Below are 12143 nucleotides of genomic sequence, written 5' to 3'. Positions count from 1 at the left end.
AACCACACAGATTCGTCACTCACATTTCAACCTACAAGTCATACCAAAACAAACAAACCCAGATGTTCAGGGTCACCTATTGTAATCCAGGAGTTGAAGCCTGACCTGCAACTATGCCCACTGCATACACTAAGACCATAACTTCAATGCACCAAAACCTTAAGAGAATCTGAACAACAGTTCCTTGCAATGGGGACTACCCAGGAATCAATGTGACACCTGTCATCACTCCTGCCTTGGAGAAAGTTGTCTACAGCCTTCATGCTCAGAGAATTGTGGTGAAGGAAGGCGGTTCATGTACAGATGCCCTAATTATGATTCAGCATAAAGTGTGCAAGTTTCTGGATGATACCAATTGTGTGGCTGTTAGGGTGTTCACTATGGGTTTTAGCAAGGCATTTAATTCTCTAACAAACTTAAAGGCATCCTACCAAACCTATATCTTGTCAATTGCAGTACAGAATGCAAAGGTGGTATATAACAATGTTAACTGTGATTGGAAGCATGTAAATACATTGTCAGCGTGCAAAGAAAGTTTTCTGATCTGCATAATCATGGCAGATACACGCTCAAAGACGTCCTCTGATTCAAAACGTGGAAATTTTGAGGAAGACAATGGTCAGACAGAATGCAACCTAAATACCTTAACACCTCATATCTATATTTTCCTCTACACACACTTATATACTTAAATAAACGACCTTTTTCTTTATTTCTCAAAATGCCGCCTAGTATTTAAATTGCCCCTGGGGGAAAATCTCTATTCCTCATAAGCTCAGCTTCTTGGAGATTTCCCCGCCACAGTCACTCCTCCCAAGTAATGTACACATTTTAAATTTAATGTTAATTAACCTATTTATTATAATTTTTATTCTGCTTGTAATTCATTGTGTGTGGCAAAATAATAAAATAAAGTCGTGTACAATAGCCTGGGGCTAGTGGATTTTGCTATCAAGCGAGTGAATTTTGTTCTGAACTTGCGTGACAGGCAAGTGCTGTTTTTTAGGGAATTTCAAATTACAGAAGGATTGTAATCAATCCTGCTAATCAAAAAGGGTTTGGGTCTAACTGAAATGACTTGTGGGCTAGTACATGCTAGCTACAGCTTGCCCGAATGGCAGGCTGTAAAACTGACTTCCTTTGCAACGTGATTGTAAGGGTACTACACAAGGAAGTGTAAGCAGAGCATATTTATTTAGTACCTTTCTGAATGACTTAGAGATTACTGTGCATGGAGAGACTGTATGTTTTAAATATGCTGATGACTGCACAATAATGTTGTTTCTGTATTTGCGAACAATGACTCAGCACCTGAACTTATTGATAAGTTTTCAGAGTGGTCTAGTAGCAGTTAAACGAAATGTAATCCCTGTAAGTGTAAGGAGCTTGTTTTTTGAAAGAAGAGACATAACATCTCCCACCCACGGGGATTTTTAATCAAAATAAACTTTATGTCCTAACGATACAACACTTTTGAATGTATCCGTAGGAGGTGATTTCTCTTCTCACACCCACAACGTTAAAAAATGGCCTTGCGCATGCACTATGCTATCTCATGTGATCTCCACACTCTGTTCATCACATTATAGAATTCCCATCAAACTTCAACTTACAGGTTAAGTCTTGTTTAATTTTCCAATTCTGATTGAACTTTTACCTCAGGGACAGAGTGTCCTTTACATAAATCTGCACATGCGTACTTGAGAAATTGGTAGGATTTGTTTTAAAGATCGTCTGTTACATATGTACAAGTAAAAGCCATTTGTAGTGTCATGACTCAACCTTTTATTGTGCATCACAAAAAATACAGCACTTTGACTAGTGGAATGTGATAAATTCAAAACATTTTTGAAACGTTCAGGCAATCCATTAAAAACGGAGGGGGACTGGGGAAATTCATGCAAACAGATTTGTTGCCACAAAAAATGGACCCTGACTTATTATCATTCCTTTCTAAATTTATCTGAAAAGTTTTTCCATTCAAAAGCTTTCTTTTTTTTAGTTTACTCTGTATATATAAATGTCGAAAAAGTTTATCAAAGACTACTTTAATGTGTTGCTCAACTGGGAAATCATTGACGTAACCATGTCAAGGTAAGCTGAAGGAAACTAATAGCGGCACGTGTGTCGCAGTATCAACAAGAATTTTGCAGGAAATTTACCCCTAGTGAACAGATGCAGTATTGTTTTCAATAACAAACATTAAAGATATAGGGAACAACTGAAAGCAAATAAATGCTGACTAAAATTGTTTGTTCCATTCCCATGCTCATGATTGAAAAACGGGAAAAACTCAAAAGTCAAGGGAACGGATCTAACTGCCTCCAAGCAAGAGTTTACAAGATGGAGATGGTCAAACAGGCTACCTGATGATCTCTTTCAGAGACTCTTGTGGAAGTACTTGATCAAACCACTGCCGCTTTCTCTCCAGGAATGTATGCGGCAGTTAAGACAATTCCATTACTTAACCTATTTGGTGTGTGCTGCTGAATGCAGTTTCACCTCGATGAAAAGAATAAAAACTTTGCTACGTATTACAATGAAAGATGAACGGTTTAATCCTTGGCGATTTATAAACACAGAGAAACTGATGTTAATGTTGATAACATCATCACTAAATTTGTGCAACAAAAGGGGAGGTGCCTCGCCTTGTGTTTGTAAACATTTCAGTACCAGCTCAAAGAAGAATGTTTTAAAGGATTTGTTAACATCACAATCTGTTGTAAACAAGCCTGTAAACTGCTGCTCTGCCCCTGTGTATCTTTGCTGACTATTATATTGTAATCTGAGTTTTCTGTAAAAGGCTTTAATGGTGTAAAATCGATGGTCACACATTCCTACATGTAATTCCTACATGTTTATTGCAGTAATTTTTTCAGGCATATTATTCATAAGATTACACATGCTTACATGATTTTTCTTGGATAATTTTGAATAAATAACCGCTTATGAATTTTTCAAAATTTACTCATGTTTGTTTATTGTACAAATATTTGGGTGTATGGAAGTGGAATTTTCTCTGACACAACCCAGCTGGCATATTGAATAAGTTAAAGTTAAATAAGTTAAATAAGCACACTAAAGTACGCCACAAAAGGCTCCATAGAACTTGACTTTTGGTGCGTTCAGACGACACAAGCCTAAAAAACACCTGGGCAAACGACGTTAAACGCTGCACTCTGACTGCTTTCGGAATTTAGTAATTGATCGACGATACAGAAGTATTAAGTTACATCATATCTGTAAGACAGATAAAAAGGCAAGCCCCTTCTTTTTCGGCAGTGTTCTGAAAGTTTACAGTACAATTACTCCACTTCTCTTTAAAAATTAGGCCATTACGTCGCTAAGATCTAAGAATACCTCGAAAGACTTACATGTGTTGTTGATCCTCGTGGTACGGTTGTCCTTCGGAACGCGCTTCAACACGCCATGAAGAATGTCAACCAGGTCTTGAAACTTTTCGTTCCACCGAAAGCATGAAGTGCTTTCTGAGCATCTCTTGGTTATATAGTTGTATTTCAGCAATGGGTTTGAATTCCGATACAATGAACTGCTCACCAATTTTCAGCTGTTTGCATGAGGCCAGTTCAGCTGCCTATGCATAGCACGATAACAAAACGAGAAAACACTGGGGACGAGCGCCCACGTAGTGAGAGCCTGCATTAAACACACTCAGCGGATTTACCTTCAATAAGCTCTCCGGAGGAGGGTGGAGTCGGGGTTGGATGGGAGGAGAGGCAAAAATCTAGTACCATCGAGGAGATCATTGTAACTATTTTCACATTGCTCAGAGGAACCCAGTGGATCTGGCCCCAAAAATCTGTTCCCTAAAGTAAAATGGGCGTGCTGGCTTAGCCTGTGTACAGACGCCCCCTCCCCTCAGAAAAAATCGGGGAGAAAGACTCTCTCTCCCCAGGGGAGGGGGGCGTCTGTACACAGGCTAGTCCTGGCTCTTGGGAACTGAAGTCTAGACTGTTTCTGGGAAGATTTATAGACTTCTTCTGAAATTCTTGCTTCACTTGCTGGTTGCAGCTAAAACTACATGATCCTACATAATATGGAGTTAACACAACGACTACAACGACGGCAATAAGAATGGCAAAAAAAAAAGGAAAGCGATAGGTTTAGACATGACAAACAACAACAACTTTACACGTGCATCACGCTTTTTTGTACATTTCTCTGCCGCCGTTGCACGACTACAACGTGAAACTGCCTAATTTCACGTTCTGTCGAGGACGGGAACAAAAGACAACAACTTTCTTTTTCTTTTCCTGAACTTTGATGCAGTCCTTAAGAATTCAACTCCAAAAAACTTTGCCAACATTTGACGAATTAAACGAGATGGAATAAACACGATAAAGTTTGAGGCAGCGCAGATTCACTTTATAGGTGACGTTTTCGTAGCCGTCGCCGTTGTCGTTGCGTAAACTCCCTAATTACACATATGTTGTAGTTTATGTAGTACCCAGGACCCTTGTTAGTACCCTATTGGTAGCCGACTGGTAAGGAGTTCACGTTGCACTTTACCTAGCTTGCATAGCAAGCGTTTTTTTTTTTTTTTTTTAGCGATATCGCCAGGCTACACGTTTTAATAAAAGCCAGTCAGTGAATATCCATTAACACTGCTGGAAAGAGCGCCTTTAAATTAGGAAAGTTATTTTAAAAAGATGGTACGTTAAAAGCGAGAGAAGCTATTGCTTAACAAAATCGTGAAATATAACAGACGATTGAATGTGGGGGGGGGGGGGGGGGGGTGCACGAACACGACTCCACCATACAAACGTCATACAAACGTTGGTTGTCTGCAAAACCAGGAGGCCTGTTTCTCGAAAGTCCCGGGAGCTTTTTGGGCTTGGAGAGCTATTTTGTGCTTGCTGTATTTACATTCAAGATCAAAGCTTCAAGAATTTTAACAATGACACAATGAAACTATCAGTTAACAAAGCAAAATTGACTGGTTTGTAAGCCAGGAACTGTGCTACTATTCAACAAGTTTTGATTTTTAATAAATTTGCCTTCGGGCCCGAAAAGTTTCCGGGCTTTTCGAGAAACGGGCCCTAGGCCCGGAACACTCCCAGAACACTATCTCAGGACACCCCGACACACCCAGGAACACCCCCAACGGGTCGGACTCCCCCCAGAACACCCTGACCCTTTATTACAAAAAATAGGAAAAAACTACATAACCAACAAAACTAAAATATCATAAAGGAACAGTAATTATCGATAAATATGTTTCATTTTTTTTTGTTACTCATCATTGACAGGAGAGGTATTTTCCCGTATTAACTTGACATTTTGCTTCAAATTTGTGAGAGAAGCGACAGACAAACTTGAAGAAAAATTTTATATGTCTTATCTGTAACTGGAAAATGGATATTGAATCAGATTGACGAATTCACGCAATGATTTCTGACCTGAAGATTTTAAGAAAGTAGTCCGTTATTTACTTCCCCTTTTAAGTTTGTATGAAATATAGCTGAAATAGCCGCTACTGAAAGAGTTAAGAAAGAATAAATGAATTTCATAAGGGATATTCCTCCATCACGGACATTATTATGAAAATACTATAACTCAAATATGGGAGTAAAAGAAAGAAGTAAGTATTTGTAAATGCGATACACTACTTTTTTTGAAATCTTTGACGAATTTACGCTTCTTAATTTTCGTTTTCCAGTTGGTTACATAGAACACATATTTATTGATTCCTTGACGATATTTTTAAAAGGATAAGGATATGAAAGGGTATTTTTAAAAGTTCCGACCCCTCAGTAGGATGCTCTGGGGTGTACATATTTTCTGTGATATTGTGAAAAATTTTGGTTTGAAAGGTGGCGATTATCTTCCCTTAATCTCCTACCAACGGCTCCTTTTTTCTTAGCTTAGCCCTGGATTTTTCGTAAACAAATGGAACAATTTGAAAGAAATAAGTTCCTTTTGTCTGAAAATGGATCGTTAAACACGAAAAACACTCAGCATACTCCATAAAAAACCTTCAAGATTGTATCACCCGTTGAACAAAGATACTGTGACACATCTCCACAAGAGGACGGTATTTATCATATCGCTCACTATTACTAAAACGGCGGTGGTTTTGTTTAAAGTATATCTTGGAGACGTCTCAGAAGGAGAAATATAAGCATGTTGGTTTTCTTGTGGAGTGCGTTTCTGAGAATTTGTTTGGTTTCAACTTTCAGCCTCGCTTTCATGATAAACTTATTTTCACTGTAAGCAAAGACGACAGAAACGGCAGCGAAAACGTCATCCAAAAAGTGCGGAATTCGCGCTGTTCATCGCTGCTATTCCAACTCTTTTAATTTGTCAAATGTTGGCGAGTTTTTTAGGACCACGAACTACTTAGCCAACAAGAGGGTGCTTTAATCTATCAAATTCCCTCGACAAACCTTTTCTGTCCTCTGGGTTGAGCAAAACGGCCCTAGCTCCCGGACTATTGCAAGATAAAATGAAACATCGTTTACGCAAGATCTTAAGCCAGCTCCTGATGTCAACATCAGCAGTGAAAAGCTGATGTTTTATTAGCTGCTTCCTTTTGAATTCATTACTGTTAAGAATTTGGAATTCTTAATCTAATTTCCAGACCCCTTGCATCATTTTGTATAAAATTAATAGTCTCGTCATAACCTGTAACTGTCACTTTAGATCACTTTTGAGAAATCATGACTAGCAAACGAAACGTGAAGTTTGTATACAAATGCGAAAGCTCGCAGAGTTAAAAAGCAAATATGTAAATGTGACGACTATATCCTTTCTTTTACTATAAATGGGAACATTTTACTTCACACCTAAAATTCAGCGGAATCAGGGGTGTTTTGTTATCTTATTTTATTGTTCTTTCATATACTGGTGAAAAAGCCCTACCTATGGCAATCTCATAGTTAATGGGGTGACTGGTTATGAAGCCCGGCAAACATCAAAGGAGCAAACAAAGATGGCAAGATTTATGTTAGAAGGTCCACGACCCTGCACAATCTTTTGTTTTACGTTCATACGTTATGCATGAATTACGTAACCAGCACGTTTCTATTGGTTAGTTCATCAGTACGGAGTAAACAACTATTGTGTTTTGTGCAGGGTCAAGGCCAAAAAAGAGAACAAAAACATACAACAAAGAACTTTGTCGGGTTTCATAACCATTCCCTCTATTAACTATGCTTTAAGTAACAGTATTGTATAATCCTATAACTTGACATTATCAAGACTGTTTTGAGGTCCAGGAAGAAAAAAGTGTTTATTTTCTGCTACCAATATGTCCTCTCTATCGCACACATAACACCCTAAGCTCCGTATAGAAACAACTAAATTGTTCACGAACAAACCGTTTAAAATAACTTCCTTGAGCTTACGGCATCTTTGAAGCAAAAATACAAAGGAGCGCTCGATTTCGAAGTTGTTTGTCGAGTGAAAATAATTAACACATATCACTTGTAAGTCAATGCAATTTCTTGCAAGCGAACGTATAATGTTCTCTGTACCCAAGAGTTCGTTACCTGCAAAGCTTAACTGTTGAAGCCGGGGCATACGGGGTAAAAAGGTCTCAAAATAAACAAACGCTAATGGAATAGATGAAATATCTAAGCAGGTAACACTCGGACAGTGAAAGAGCAAATCACTGACGCTTTGAACGGTAACTGGATAGCGTCGATGAAGAAAGAAAACCTCTAACAACGGAAAGCCGTCCACTATGAGACGAAGAATTTCATCGGTCAGCGCGCACTTTAAGTAGCGCAGGCGCTTTAGTTTTGGTAATACCGCTGAAAAGCCGGAAAATGACAGTCGATAACAGCTTAGCACGTTTAACTCAATGATATTGGTGTTTTCCCAGTCGGCTGTTCCCAGGTATTCGTCTTTTATATGGGTCCCTTCTAATATGAGCGTCTTTAGCTTTGGGCAGTTGCTCAATAGACTTGATAATGATTTCCCTTGGATATTGCGACACTTTGCGAGCGTTAAAGATTCCATAAAGGGGCAGTTCTCAGCAACAATCTGGATACTATCATCAGTGACCCAGTCACATTGTGTACAGTCTAAGAAACGGAGCTGGTGTTTTCTGCTGAAAATGCTTCTAAACAGTCGAGGACTGATACAACAGTGACGACCTGCAGAACGAAAATAAAAAGAAGATGGAGCAATTTTCAGTTCGAGCAATAAACCTGTTTTTAAATTACTCAACTTCATTTTATTTTTCGAAATGACTCTGAACTTTCTTAAATTTCGAAATAAATTGGAAAAAGCAAAGTGCATAATTTAAAATATCCTTTTAACACTAGAAAAAGCAAAACACCTATTTAAAAAATTAGTCTTTAGGAGTTAAAACGTTGTCACAATCGAAGATACAAAAAGGAAGTGAAAAAAACTAAAACCAGATTTTTTTACTTATCGATATATATATTGGTTGTCACATTAACATTGATATTTTCATTTTTCTCAGTGAATTTTCGACACCGGCATTAAATTTCGCGAGGATTTAAATTCAGGTGTCTTTAATTTCGCAGTTTCTTAACAAGCGAGAAAAACGCGAAATGAAAGACCCGCGACATCAAGTACCAATAAACTATATAAGTTCTTGCGCGCCTTTCCCTTTTCTGTATACAGCTATTTCGAGAAAGGCTCTCGGAAAAAAGTACACGCGGTATTCCAGAAAGGTAATATGGGATATGACCCATACACTGTTTCTGACATTGTAGCTGTCCATGCAACCTACTTTTGCTGCTTCGCTCTAGCGCTGGGAAACATAGTCTATCGCCTCTCGTGCCATCCTTTCAAAATTTCTATGAAGAACAGTGATCTCAAAACCACCCACAATACCTTTCGGGATTGTCGCGTGCACTTTTTCCGACAACCTTTTTCGAAATAACTGTAGACGCCTATAACTCAGCCTAATTAAGGAGTTTAAGCCATGCTTACCTCATTCCCAGGGCTTTTTCCATAGAAAATAGGAGGGGCGGGAAAGACCCTGGGGAAGAACTTGATGGGATAGTGCTGATTAGTAGAGAAATTCTCTCTACGGGTGGAGTGGTCTGGCTGGCTAGGGCCGACTCATGACACCCGCCCTAACTGTTCAATCAATTTGACGATTTGTGTGGTTTGTTTAATTGATCGAAAAATGTCACACAGTTTGACCAACCAGGAAAAGGTAGGCCTATCGACATTTGCTGACATTCATCTTCATGTGCGTGGAACTCAGAATTACTTTCCATCTCCATGAGGTGATTGATGATTGTGATTATGCTACTTCGTACTACGCTTTCTGCATTAGCTTAAATTTATGTGAATCTGTGGGTTGTGCGTGGAATGCATGATTTCCAAGCTGAATTTCTACACTTTATATCCTTTTTTTTATGAGAAATAATGAACTGTGTTCCGTGCGTTTTTCTAAAAACTATGTAAAATAAAACAATCAAGAAATTCGTTTTTTTTGTATAGGTAATAGCATGATTTGTAGTGATATTTGGCATAAATACCACGAGTGATATTTCAAAATTGTTATACGTAATTTCACGAGCCGTTAGGCGAGTGAAATTTGAGACAATTTTGAAATATCACAAGTGGTATTTATGCCAAATATCATGTACAAACCATGCTATTATTTGTTTATACTACTACCCACAAAAGGTTTGTAATTTTCACATGTAGGTATTTCAAATTAAGCTGAAATACCACTGCTCTAAGCCAATCAAATTGCAGAAATTTTTCATGTAGTAGTATAAGTGAGGTTATCGGTAATAGTTACGGTAGACTTTCTCAAAGTCCGTCGCTTTTCGTTTCAGGTTCCGGTAGTAGGTTCCAGCTCTTTTCGTCGCTCGCTTTGTCGCCGAAATCATAAAGAATTTCTAGCTTGGGATCCGCGCTCGAGAATAACTGCGTGCTCGACATGTGAGCAAGTCTTAAGTTAAGGTATCTATAAATTTTAAAATAAAAACATCATCCAATTATTGTTTATTAAATGCTGGTAAAATGAACCCTGTCAATGCCAGAACTCAAGGGACGCCAGATCTGAAGAAAATCGATGAATTGTTAGATCAGTAAAGCTTCTTACTTTGGGAAATACCAATGAAAAGTGTCACTAGTAATAAGCGATCAATACATCTTTTCCTTGTTATCTGCGCTAAACAAAGACACCGATTTACTTACCTAGGTATTTCAAGTTGTATGCTTTTTGCAAGATATCCTCAATTCCAGCAGCGAATCCACTTGCGTTTCTTAAATCCAGAAATATTAAGGTTTCCACCTGATCCACTGTCCTTTCAAGCCAAGGCCCGATGGAATGGAATCTGCTGTTGTTCAGACTTAAACTTTGCAGTCGATGGCAGGTTTCAAATATGGTTTTTAAAATCTCCGTGGTCACCAAATTCTTACTGAGGCTGAGTTGTCTACCGAGGGGTGCAAACATGGTATTCAAAAGCCTCAGTATAATATCCTCTCTGAGCGATCTGGCGTACGGTTGGAGATCAAGGCATGACCAGAGAGAGCTGTCACGTGACAGTCTTTTCCAGGTCCGACAAACAAGAGCAGCTCTGAGAAGATCTTTCTGAGAAAGAAAAGAAAACACCTCCAACCAAACGTCATCTGGTAAGGAATCCATGGTTGCCACTTGCAGTTTTTAGCTGATTCTTCATTTGAAATAATCATTAATTAGTGTATTTTTATGGGTAGGAATAGAAGTTATATTTCAACTTCAAGTAACTTGTAACCAGTAGTAAAAGAATTTTGCTAGAAATGCTGTTTTTGTTTGTGACGTATATAACATGCGCGCGCAAACAAACGTTTAATGGCAACACTAAAGTAACAGTTCCATTCACAGGATAAAGTGATATTTCTTAGCCCCTGTGTAGCACCTACCAAGACGAACGGAGGGGAACACACAAACTCGCTGGTACCACGTGACCGGAAACACGTAGGCTGTGCGGAAACCTAGGAACTAGTCAAATTGTGATTTACTTTACGAAGAGGTTCAATCAAAACAAAAGAGTCCACATCTGAATAGATTTTTCCGTGCACACCAAACGGTGTTCTTCATCTAAGAATTTCTACTGAAGGGAAAAGAGGCCAATGTGAAGGAAACAAAAAGACTATCCGAATAAATGGACTGAGGAATTCAGGAAAGAACATTTCCTTAAAGTATGACACCGCGTAAATACCGTTTTTGCAATTTGCCGCACGCATTTCAGGGTGTTACATTCATTGGTATACTGACGTTGACGAGAATGCGCGCGCATAAACTATACGGAAAAGGCAGGCGTCACAGGCTGATTTAGCAATTGAACGGGAACGTACGTTGACAACGACGCGCGCAAACCAAATAACTGGCTTGACTAATGGCAGAGTGGCAAATTGGGCACTGGAAGTCGAGATTAGTCCTTTCCGCGCGCTTTCCCGTCGTCAAATGACGTTCCCGTTCTGTTGCTAAATCAGCCTAGTAGAACATTGCCCAACATCGCAATTACAAAAAGTATGTCCACAGCTGAAGCCTCCATAAAGGGCACAGTCCAGAACATGAGCAGATGATGTGGTGTAGTACTGCATAACGTATCCACAAAACTGTCAAGAAAACCGATTCCCTTCAATCTAATTTTATTTCCTATTCTGTGAATTATTGTTCTTTCACATGCATAACATCCCTAGACATCAGTGTACCTAATACATTAATCGTATTTTCACCGGCTGCACAATCCAAAGTTAAACAAAAATTCTGTGTTAAAGTAACATTACTCTCCTTTTCGAAGAGCCCTTTTACCCTGGAGAGATGGTTGCAGGTCACGAGCTGAACTCACTTTACACATCGAATATGATTATTCAAAACGCTTTACTGAGACTCTGTGAGAAAAGAGGAAGCTTTCTCGGAGCCTGCCAACCCAATATAAGATTGCGTTTTATTGGGAAACCCGGATTTGCAAAACTGTTCTCGTGAACGGCGGTCTTTTTTTGCTTATTATGCGCGCGCGCAAGATCACTGTTCATAAGGACAGTCAGTTTCAAATCCCTTTTCGGATTTCCCAATCGAACAGTAAATAGGAAATCCAAAAACAGATTTCTCAGCGTTGAAATCCGTTTTTGGATTTGGCGTTTTATTGCAAATCCAAAATCCGGATTTTAAATCTAAATCCAGATTTCCCAATCGA

The 12143-nt window shown here is 38.9% G+C and overlaps 1 protein-coding gene across 1 annotated transcript; it reads right to left on the bottom strand.

The window, feature by feature from the left end:
• Positions 1-7200: 7200 nt before the first annotated feature.
• On the bottom strand, positions 7201-10606 carry LOC140925525 (S-phase kinase-associated protein 2-like). The gene is made up of 2 exons (XM_073375471.1): positions 10156-10606; positions 7201-8120 (listed from the first exon to the last, which is right to left on the bottom strand). The coding sequence occupies exons 1-2, from the start codon at positions 10604-10606 to the stop codon at positions 7201-7203; spliced, it is 1371 nt and encodes a 456-aa protein (XP_073231572.1).
• Positions 10607-12143: the final 1537 nt, after the last annotated feature.

Source organism: Porites lutea, chromosome 1 (assembly GCF_958299795.1).
Source record: "Porites lutea chromosome 1, jaPorLute2.1, whole genome shotgun sequence".
In the NCBI taxonomy this organism is placed as follows: domain Eukaryota; kingdom Metazoa; phylum Cnidaria; class Anthozoa; order Scleractinia; family Poritidae; genus Porites; species Porites lutea.
The sequence above is the reverse complement of the archived record's forward strand: the minus strand, read 5'-3'. Positions and strand labels throughout refer to the sequence as shown.

Coding starts and splice junctions, on each gene's coding strand:
- LOC140925525 (XM_073375471.1), bottom strand. CDS start 10,606: ATGGATTCCTTACCAGATGACGTTTGGTTGGAGGTGTTTTCTTTTCTT. Junction 8,121..10,155: donor ATACAACTTGAAATACCTAG/GTAAGTAAATCG, acceptor TTCGTTCTGCAG/GTCGTCACTGTTGTATCAGT.